Genomic DNA, 12,197 nt, shown 5'->3' on the forward strand with positions numbered 1-12,197 from the left:
AATGATTCTGTTGACTGTCAAAAGTGGGATTCCCAAATTCTGCGAAATTTGCCGCTGACTTATTCCACCATCTGCTTGACCAACTATCCTTCCTGTAACAAAATCTGACAATTCGAGAGAACCTTGAGTTTTAGACATGTTGTAGTACAAGATAATTAGTGTGTGGACCATTTTCATTTATATAGTGCTCTGTGAACACAAATTAGTTAGCATAAATCAGTTAAATGACGAAAAATTAGGTGTCTATTTACTTGTGACCACTCAGTGTATAAACTGAGAAAATGTAACAAAGAAGAAACATTTTTTGAAAAGTGAAGCTTGAGCTTAATTTAGTCTAACACCCATCCAGAAACTTCCATTTTATGGGGTGTGTAAGCACAAGTGAAAAAAAAAGACCTGTATTTTATGTTTACATCGAATTCATTAAAAAGATGCAAGCATAATATGTGGATAAGTAATATCCAGGTGCACACCCTTAGAGTCCACTTAGTATGGGTGCAAAAGTTCAGGTTTCTGGGTTTTCTTTTTGGAGCTATGCCAGCCACACATACACAGACATGAATTGTGCACATGCACACGTGCATATATGTCTGTCTGTGATTTCTGTTTGTAATATAAGAAACCAATTCTTTTCTGTGTGGTTTTTCACTAGCTTCCCTCATTAACCCTATCACCACGGGTATCCTTTACATCACATGACACAAGGTTTTAGTGTCTTATATTCAAAATTTTATTAAACTACTTTTTGTTTATGTTATACCAATTAGTATAGCATAAAATCTTAGCTAATAATCCATATTTTAATAGTATACAAGTTTTAAGTTCTGAATTCTACAAGGCAATATAAAAAAAATCCTGAATTTCCCCTAGTGTGATACATATTCTTTAGGTATCTTCTCCTTTTTATTGTATTTACTACCCCTCCAATAACTTTGAAATTAATTATAAATTACTTGTTATAAAATCGTCATTGCTCAGACAAACCATAGTTTTTATTGCCTTCTATTTTGTTTGGTTACAGAGCTATCAAATAGAAAATCAGGCCCCTCCAGCCACACCCCCTCTTTCAGGATTTGTTAATAGTTCTCTCTTACATTTAATTATATATTACCTATAACCAATAGAACATGAAGGTTTTCATCTATCAAATGACGTATTGTATAATGTTGTGTTCTGAATAGATAAGTGTCAATTTCACTTATAATACACATTTCATTCCCATGGGAAAGTTAACAACTAGCTTGGATGAACTTGTAACAGCTCTTGTTGCATAGTTAGAAAGCCAGAACAGTTTTGAGAGTCAGGAGAAATTGTCTACTTTTTGTATGTTATTAGTCTATGTTCTTTTGTGCATTATTTAATTAAATAAAAATTATTTAGTGCATTACTACCATTAGTATAACAAAAAAGGAGGGTTAAGTGTTATCAGCTATTGACAGCAAGAAAAAATAAGATTAGATAAGAACTTTATTTGTTGTTTTTTCATGTTTATTCTTTATTTGTTATTATAAAAGTAACTAAAATGTAAAAATAGGGATCCTTTTCGGTTAGTTAAGATTAGATTAGGTAAGATAAATAATTTGATAAAAATGTTTCATGAGACACGCAAGCGAGCAGCTCGGGGGTAATGTGATTTGACAGTGTAACGTAAGCTGCATGTTCCCCGAGTGATTTACAACTTATAATGGTGTGAATAGTAATTAGACATGGCTCAGAAGGCAATAAAATTTAATTACAAATAAATGTATACTGTTATGAGTTTAAAGCCACTTAGGATAAATAAATGTAGTTGTATGCTACATTTGAAGTCATTCTAGAAAGCATAAAGGGTAATTTAGATTTACTTAGTTTGGGGGGATTATGAAATCAGTCAAATTGACCAACCTTGTATAGAGTTAGAGTAGAGAAAATAAGAGATAAAATATCAAGTTTTACTGAAAACATTTAAACATTTGAAATGTATTTAGGAGGTTTTAGAGATTACACATGAAATTTGAGATTTTTGAGATAAAGTATTTTTAATCTTAACGTGAAAATCACCTTGCAAGTACTCAATATATTCATGGACAAATCTTTATTTTAGTTTATTAAAAATATGATTTTTTTTTTAATGTTAACTGAAAACTGCCAAATTTTGTGAATATACATATACACACTATATTGAAAGTTAGACATATTAAATCTATAAAGACTAAATGAGTACAAAGAGATCATGTGGTTGGTCAAGTTGACTGAGCCCGTATTGAGAGATTTAAAAAAAATGCATGCATGCTTCATGTGGATAAGTAACAATACCCAGGTGCACACCCTCAGGGGCCACTTAGTATGGGTGCAAAATTTCAGGTTTCTAGGTTCTTTGCTCTTGGAGGTATGGTGGCCACATGTTCCTTTCTATGTGGTTTTTTTTTCACTGCTTACCTTAAAAAAAGATTTGCGCTATTATTCTGTGTTTTTTGATGCATTATTTAATAAACTCTTCCATGAGCATCTTTTTCTGTACATGTCAAGGGGTTTTAGTGAGTTACATTCAAAATTTATTTAAACTACTTTCTTTTCATGGTATACAAATAAATATAGCGTAAACATGTAACTAATAATCCATATTTTAATAGTATATAAGTTTGAGACTTTACTTTTATAAGACAATACTTAAAAAAATCTAAAATTTTCCATAGCATTTGAACTGTAGCATAATTATCATAGCCTTCAATCTTATTTGGCTATAGGGTAGAAAAAATAACAGATAAAGTTTTACTGAAAAAAAAAACATTTGAAATTTATTTAGAAGGTTTTAGAGATTATGCAATAAAATTTGAGATTTTCTAAAAGAAGAAAAGTATTTTTAATCTTAACATGAAAATCACTTTGCACTTGGAGCATTCAACATTTTGGCTCCATATATTCACAGCAAAGTTTATAGTAAAAATACTTCGTTGAAAATTTTTTTTTTGTTGTTTTTTTTTATCTATAAAAAAACTTGATGTTTACTGAAAGCTTGCAAAATATTGTGAAGATACACAAAACATATTAGAAGTTATAATATGGAAATTATAAAGGCCAATTTGGGGTCATGAACTTGCAGAGATTTTATCTCAAATAAAAAAAAAGAACATTAGAAACCTATGATAAAGTATATATATATATATATACTTTCCTTAAGAAATGTGTTTATTACAGCTTATTATGTTGGTTCAGTGCTAATAAAAAACCAAACCCTGTTTTTGAGATATAGAGTGTTACATACATCTGACAGAATTTGGTACCATCTATAAAAACTACCAGTTTACATGTTTTCTGATCATTTGCGGAACAGTAAGAAATACAGGTGCACTGTTGTGTAATTCACAGACAGATTACGTTTTTTAGATATGTTATTGTAACTAGTCAGTCTCTTCAAAATGTCTGGATGAAAGTATTAGTAACCTTAAAATCTGTAATTGGACTTGTACTGAAATACACAAATATTCTGAGTTTTAGCTAGTTTTAAAAACTTGCATACCTGGTCCTGCTCAGAAATGTGCATATGTAACTGTTATACTTAACTTTAACACTTAAGGACAACAAGGGACCATACCATCTATTAAACTTAAAAAAAAAATTAAAGCCAGCCCTTGTAATTAAAATGTCTATCAAGCCTTCTCTTAAACTCCATTGAATTTACTGTATCTACCACATCTGAAGGCAGCCCATTCAAAAGGCCATTTACCTCGAAGGTGACTCCTACCCTGTCAAAATGTATATTTTTGTCCCCTTGTCCTATCATACTTTTATTATAAAGATTGTTTCACATTGTTAGCTTGGAATTTATATTTCAAACTAACTTAAATCTCTTAAGCTGATCAAACCTCACTGAAATATTGGTTTCCTAAGTAAAGTATATTATAGATATTATTTATTTATTGTAACAGTAGCAGTATTGGTTATTAGTTAGTATAATGAATCTCAGCACTTTTTCTTTTGATTTATTTATTGACTCTCCCAAGCTGGCCAAACCTCATAAGATATTATTGGGATTATGACCAAAAATACTGTTAACAGCTAGTAATGAAAAATACATTTTGATTTTTGTAAGTAAAAATGTAAATATATATATATATTTAATTAGCTATACTGATGGGCAAGTCAGTTTTTGGTTTTGCTTTAAGTACACAACTTATTTTGTTTAGAAGTTATTATTATTATTATTATTATTCTCTCCTTTAAGTATGAAAGAAGATGATGCATTGATGCTGTTCATTTCTTTAATATCTTAAACACCTCAGTCAAATGTCATTGAAATGTTTTTCAATAGAAAACAGTTTCAGAGATCTTAACATGTTCTTACATGATAACTTTTCCATCTCTGATATCATTCTGATAGCCTTTGCCTGAACCCTTTCTAATAATTTAATGTCCCTCCTAAGGTAAGGAGCCCAAGACTGAACACAGTATTCCAAATGTGGACTAACCAGTGACCTATTCAATATAACCTCTTTAGACATGTATATGTATTTCTGTAGATACAACTTAAAATCCTAATTGCTCTACCGCTAGCAACAGCACAATGCTTGAATGGTTTAAGAGACTGAACAACCAGAACACCAAAATCCTTTTCTTTCATAACACCATCCAGGTTATTCCTCATCAAAATTATACTTGTAATTCCAATAATGGTATAACCCACATGCTTTATCTAGCACTTATAATACATTTAATTTGAAATAATAAGTCATTTAATACCTCAGGGAAATTGGTTTCACTAAAAAGAATATTTGCCTTATTTAGTATGTGCAAAAAAGTAAAACTCTTTATTAAGTCTATTAATAACACACAAATTTAGAACTGTTGACTGCACATAGTTGAGGTCATGGTAGTGTGTTTAAATTAGAATTCAAATCTTAGTCATCATGGTAATGTATATCACTGATTGTTTTTGCATGTATAACCTTTCAATCAACAAACGTACTAATAACTAAAGGTAAAAACAGCAGATTAATAATGTTGATATAGGTGTTAGCACAACTTCACACTAATTCAGGACTACCATGTGTGAAAAGCTCTCAGTAGTCATGTCAGTTAGTTTGGTCTATATAATTAAGTTGTATAGGCATTTATGAATAATTAAATTTCTTGCTCATAATAGTTTTGTATTATTATGTTAGCATGAAGTGATTGCTTCAAGACATTGGTTTATTAATATTTTATGTATGAATTTGCTTAACACCTTAAGTTAACTCTGTTCATAAAAGACATAATCCATCCAACTAGAAAGTTAAGGGCAACAATACAAGTAAATACAAATAATTTATAAATATGACATCTAGAATCTTCAGGGAACACCATTACAGATCAGTTACAAAAAATATTAAATAGTTTATTTAACTTAAAATTTTAAATCAAAAAATAATTTTGTATGTTGTGCTTTAGTTATTTGCATTATAGTGACCAGCTTATAAATGTTTATATTTTCGTTTATTAGATCATCTCAGAAACTAAAATGGCTGATTCCTGGCGCCATCTGGCTCTAGAAATAATTGTAACACTCTCTGAAACTGCTCCTGCAATGATGAGAAAACTTGCAAGTAAACACATTACACAATTAGGTGAGTTTGATATTCACAAATTATTTTGCATGAAAGAGTACAATACTTCGTATGTGATTAATGAATTTAATTATTATGAGCTGTTGTAACTATAAACCATTTTCCAATCACGTGTAGTTCCCTTGATCTTCAATATGATGATTGACTTAGAAGAAGAGGAAGATTGGGCATTTTCAGATGAAACCTTAGATGATGACAATGACAGGTAAAAAATGATTTTTCATTTACTACATAGTAATGAAAAACGTTCAACTGAAAGATTCTGTTTAGATAATATTCAAGTAGTTAAGTGTTATCTGTAGAAGAGTATTCACACTGAAACATATATGGGGGAATTTGAGGAAGTGATACTTTCTTAATTCAGCCTTTATCTATTGTAAAATATTTTAGGTAACTGGTAGTGTAGTTGTGTATCTGATGTATTGTTGTTGTGTAAATAACATTTTAATTTAATAACATAAGATTACAAAAGCTAATTTAGGTATTTTGAAATCAGTACTGATTTGTATAACTTAGTGTATAACATAAGTTATTACCATTTATTAAAAAATATTCTAATAAAATCTGAATAATTGTATATATGTTTTTAATTGTTATGGAAAGTATTTGCTTATTTATGTAAGGCTGGGATCTTATAATTGCAAACTTTCTTTTTGTTACTCATGTGGTCAGAACCCAGATAGTCGATTTAGGTATTTTATAATATTTTCATTTTTGTCATTGACAAATGTGGTCATTTTAAAGAGTCCCAAGTACAAATTGAATTTATTATTGTGATATCTGTATTAATTGTGGAATATTCATTGTGAGTTACCTTTATATCTGTGATATCTTTATTTTTTTAATTCTAACAAGTCTTATAATTATACTTTTGACAGTAATCCAATGGTTGGAGAATCAGGGTTGGATAGGCTTGCTTGTGCTTTAGGTGGAAAAGTAATGCTGCCTCTTGTTGTTAACATTCTACCAACCATGCTTACTAGTGGTAAGTTTTCTGTGAGCTTGTAGTATTCCTTTATTTGTACATTTTTATTTTAATAATGGATTTTCCGTAAGTCAGCTACACAGATTCTGAAAATAATATTAATTTTTTTCTATTATGTAAGGATTTTTTATAAATTGGGAAGAAAAATATATTTTATTTACATCAAATTATTATCTCATTTACCACAATGAACAAACTGAAGAAAAGGGAAGAACATTGATGTCAAACAAACATTCATCCTCATTCCTTTTGTGAAATCTACATCTTTTAGTCTCAAACTATGTGTTGTTGTCTTTCTTTTATGTATTGCATTATGACATTTTGTGAAAAATCTGTATGTGATGGAGAAAAAGTAATATCATTTTCATATTCAGCATAGAGGAATTACTGTAGAACATGTAAAAATTTCAAGACAATAACATCATCGCAGGCCTGTGTTATTAACTATTTTTGAAGAATAACACAGTTTGATTTTTCAGCATTAGTTTGAAGTGGTAATTTATTATACATGCAAAAAACAATGCTAACAGTACTGTTCATAGAAATAATTTGCAATTGACCATTATGATTAATCTAGTATTTTTATAATTTTAAATATTTTTTCAGCATGTGTGATTACAGATCACAAAGTGTTGATTTACTTAAGCACTAAGAAATACATCACGCACAGCTACATGGCTGATTATTTCTTTTATGCTTCAGAGATGTGATGTAGGTCTCTAATGCCCCTACCTGTCAAAGCTGTAAGTCTTCAGTTTTCAGATGCATGTATTTTATTTACAAAATTTGGTGTTTCAACCTTTTTTTAAGCATTTCATTTGGGAAACATCACTTGAATGTAGAAAATTAAACTAAGGCAAATATATATGTATATACCTGTGTATATTAAGTAGTACATTGAGATTCTTTTGTTTGGTCCGATATGCAGTGTTAGTACTGAACAATGGGTTTTAAGCTATTTTGCTTTTCATTTTTCTTGCACTATTTCTGTGATTAAGATAAAAAAAAAATGTCAAGCTATACCACAGTTGATTTTTTCATTTTTCTGTCATTCAGTTCTTACAGAGCTTTCTCATTTGAAGATAAGATGTATCTAGCTTTGAGGTTAACAGTAGTAAAAAAAGTTATAGTAACAGTTTCAGTTATTATTCAGGTACCACCTTCTTAATAGATTTGAACCATTGCCTATATTGCAATGAGGAAAGAGATGAGCAAGAGGTTTACATAGTAGGAGGACTCTATGACTCAAAGAAAGATGGACTAGAATTTGCTAACCATATGTTGGAGTACATGATATCATAAAGCATGTTGATAGTTTACTTATTGGTGCCAAGGGATAGAAATGGAAGTGTGTCTCTTTGTGGAATGCTCTCTGGGACTAGACACTGGAAGATATTACTTTGCAGGATCCAAGGCTTAAATTAAAGATTTTCAGGGATGTGGTTAAAGCAACAAGTGTGTTGGTTAGATCTATAGGCAGTTTTCAGTGTAACGGTAAATTATATGCTAGAGGTTGGCTTCACTTAAGCAGATTAAGTAGTAGGATATTTGGAGAAGTCCTCATTGTATTCATTAAAGGTAGTTTAAACTCATAGTGATAAGGGAGTTTGGGAAATTGGGAATAAACAAATTTATATGATAGCTAAGGAAATGCATTTTAAAGATAAGTCTGTCAGATTTAAGGATATATATAGTTATATTAGTAGTATCAAGAATAAACTATGTTCTTAAAATTATAATGTTAGGAATATAAGGAACAAAATAGATGATTTCAGAGCTGTAGTTGAAATGGAAGACAACAATATGACTGAAACTTGGGTTGGATTTGACCCAGTGGTAAATCAGAAGACTTATAATGTTATAAGCCAAGTTTCAATACTCTTTATGTTTAACTACTAACAAAAATTTGGATAATATAGATAACAGGAATAATCTTCAAATTGCAGGTTACAAGTGTTATTTAATAGTGATAATAATATAATTTTTAAGATAGGGGGATAAGGTGGCACTTTATCTAAGGGATGGATTGCAATCTTTTAGGATTGAAAATGTAACAAAGGTAGTTAAGATGTTGAATCTATATTGGTTACAATCAAAGGTTTCAAGGGTAGAAAGCTAAGCTGACAACTGTTATAGGCAACCTGATCAGACAGAATGAGAAATTGTATAATAAAGTCATTATTGCTATTAATAAGAATACATACACAATAATGATGGGAGACTTTAATTTTGAACACATTGATTGAGTTTGTATGTAGTCAGATACTGAGGGAGAGATTTGTTGATGTAGTTCAGGATGATTTTTCTGTGCCAAGGAGCCAACTGGGTAGTGACATTTCAAACTTAATTTTAACCAACTGTGAGGATAGGATTGGAGAAGCTGAAGTAGAAAAATATTTGGGGAAGAGTAATCATTGCATAATTAAGTTAGATGTTTTGCTACATGATGAGATAAAAGAAAAATTATAGTTCCTAATTTTTAGAAAGCCAATTTTGAGACCATGAAACAAGATTTTTTGCCGTTAGTGAATTGGGATAGTGAGTTAAAAAGTTTAAATGGCAGATAAGATTTAAGATTTATGGAACTGTCAACATATTTATACATGTGTGACCCAATTTTCATGAGTGCTGCCATTAATCTGTTATGTGTTGCGTTAACCATAGCAAGAGTGAAAAGTAATGCACAAGTTGTAATCAAAACAATATTGATCTTTTATTTACATTTTTGTTCTTACACTTTTCTCTATAATTGTCATAGATAGTGCTGAAAAATATAATAACGGTGGGGGCAGTTTTTGTGCATTTAATGGTTGTTCAAATAATCACTGTACACTGAAGCTATGTGTGAAATACACGGACAATTGCACAAAGACTGTGGGTATTTAACACATTTAATTTTCATTTTTTGCCATCAGATGAGCTAACAAAACTTGAATGGATTAAACTGATTATTAACTGAAAAATATTGCTGAAGAAAGTGTATGTTTGTTCTGAGCACTTTTTTAGATTAATGCTAACAGAGATAAACCCGTACCCAAAGATAAAATTTGGTTATGAAACTAAAGCAACACCTGGTTGGCTGAAACTGCTGAAACATTCACAAAGTCCAAGTTTTAAAAAAAAGATAAATTGGCAAGCTGCAGTGGCAATCAAAATTAGGAAACATACACATTTGTGCAAAGCGAATTAGACAGTTTGATTGGTGAAACAAGTAGTATTATTTCTGATAGTATTTGTTATAAAAGCATTGCTGAAACAGCAGCCTTGTTTACACAGTATGATGAATTGGACCTTAAACTTTACAATGACAATTGTTATGCACAAGAATGGACAGATATTCAAATAAGATTTTGACAAACAAATGTAACTTTAACAGAGGAAATGGGGGTTCAAAGCAAACTTGAAGAAGGGACAATTTATGCAACTGAAAATTTGGTGACAGACCGTGATGCTGTACTATATACAGGTGTGGCAAAGCAAGTATTCTTCACTTTGGTTGAATGTATGTCTCATTTTAATTTTCAGCTGGAGACTGCAGATCAAATAATGCTGGTCCTAATGGGATTAAAGTTGCTCCTAATATTTGATGACCTTAGCTGCAGGTTTGGAAGTTCAACAAATTTGTAACTCTTGGATTATGGTCTTAGCTGAGTAATTGAAATCACTTATAATGTGGCTTCCAAGAGAAATAATAAGGGAAGGTTGTCCCGATTCTTTCAGGGAAAACTGTCCTCGTATAACATACATAATTGACTGTGCAGAAATATTTATTCAGAGGCCAACTAATCTCAAGAGTAGAAGTGAGACTCATAGCAACTATAAGTCCCACAATACTGCCAAGTATTTGATAGCAATATTTCCACATGGACAAATTATGTTCCTTTCAGAATCATTTGGTGGATGGGCAAGTGATAAATTTATTGTGGAAAAAAAGTAGATTTTTGAACTACCTTCTTCCTGGAGATGAAATTATGGTAGTCCTTGATTTTACTATTGATGACTTTCTGTTCCCAAGAAGAGTAAAAATTAACATTCCAGCTTTCACTAAGTGCTGAGGGTGTGACAGCCACAAGATGTATTGCTCACGTATGCATCCATGTAGAAAGAGCCATTAGGAGACTGAAAGTTTAAAAAATATTAAGCAGCACAGTGCCAGTATCTTCACTTAAACTTCTTGATGACATTCTTATCTTTGGGCTGCACTAGTAAACTTAAGAGCTGACTTAATACAAGATACTGATGTAAGTGATTAATGCACTATAATATCCACTATACTTCAACAAAAGATTATTTTCATATTAAATTCCATCATTCTAATATCTGCATTTTTATTATCTTTCTTAGGTTTTGTATAGAACTCATTACTTTGCTACTTATAGCAAGCTTTAAAGTACATGTAACCTGTAAACTGGTAAACTTTCTTGTAGTTTTTTTTTTTTTTTCCTCAAATTTCATAATACACATATTATTAACATATTATAAAGCTGAAAATTTACAGGGTTAGTGTTGTGCTGTCATTAAAAAAAATTCATACATACATGTACACAGTATATCATGAATCCTGATAAACTTTTGGGGACAAAAACTGTAAACTTTTTCACTGCATATTTTTTAATATAGCTGAATTTGTTCTTCAGATATATTATTTGATATAAATGAACAGACAAACATTTCTGTCAGGGTTTTTGTATATGGGCATGGATTCTTTATAGTAGGTGTGTGCGACTTCTTGGCGATAAATTTGAACAATAAACGGACAACATACAATCCACTTGTTTTAAAACAATATATTCAAAACGAGTCAAACATGTATGCAAAAAATTATTTAAACTATAGGATATCACAATTATATCTAAAACTATAAATAATTCTCTTTCTTAGGCTGACTCGATTACTTTAGAATCCAACTGACAAGACAAATTATTTTTCTCTTTCTTACTGTACAATCTTTGATGAATTCACTTACATTACCCTGTGGTTACCACACTTGTATCCAGAACTTCAAATAATTGTCTCCTTTTGTTAAAGTTCACACATGCAGTTTAATTACTTTAGAACACACTTTGACAAGACAAATTATTCTCCTTTATATCTATTATTACAATACTACTATGAAACTCACTATAAATATTCCCCATTACAGCTAAACTAACAATCGTGCAGTTTAACTTCACTTTCACCAACTTAATGTTTTCTGACGTCAACAATATTATGAAAGCCTAGTACAATAATTAAACTACATACACAACGTATGACTCGTATCCAGTTATATAATGAAACTTGTCATAACTATTGCTTTTAAAGTAATTAACTCTTAACACTTGTTATGAAAGATAAATAATAACTCTTAACCCGTTACCTGCCATGGCCATTTTGTCTTTTCGTGAGGGCAAAATCACATTTGTGAATTGAAAAAATTATAGAGAACTTATCTTTTATTGGATTTCAGATTTTATTTTTGTAAATAGTAGCATGACATTAAATTATTTATACAAAATTGTATTATTTAATGAAGTTTAAAGAGGAATTTAATGAAAAAACTCCTAAAATGTGCTTGAGACTGTAAATAAGCACCATCTAAGAAGAAAATTTGTAAAACATTTTACCTTCCTGCCATCTATGATTGGTAT

General features: G+C 30.4%; 1 protein-coding gene across 1 annotated transcript in view; it reads left to right on the top strand.

The window, feature by feature from the left end:
• LOC106464475 (importin-5-like) overlaps window positions 1-12,197 on the top strand; it is a 55,284-nt gene that overhangs the window by 15,516 nt on the left and 27,571 nt on the right. The window contains exons 5-7 of the mRNA XM_013924618.2: window positions 5,459-5,582; window positions 5,700-5,787; window positions 6,461-6,567. Coding sequence (XP_013780072.1) covers window positions 5,459-5,582; window positions 5,700-5,787; window positions 6,461-6,567 — 319 coding nt within the window. The remainder of the gene's footprint in view (window positions 1-5,458; window positions 5,583-5,699; window positions 5,788-6,460; window positions 6,568-12,197) is intronic.

This window comes from Limulus polyphemus, unplaced genomic scaffold (assembly GCF_000517525.1).
Source record: "Limulus polyphemus unplaced genomic scaffold, Limulus_polyphemus-2.1.2 Scaffold1662, whole genome shotgun sequence".
Taxonomy (NCBI): domain Eukaryota; kingdom Metazoa; phylum Arthropoda; class Merostomata; order Xiphosura; family Limulidae; genus Limulus; species Limulus polyphemus.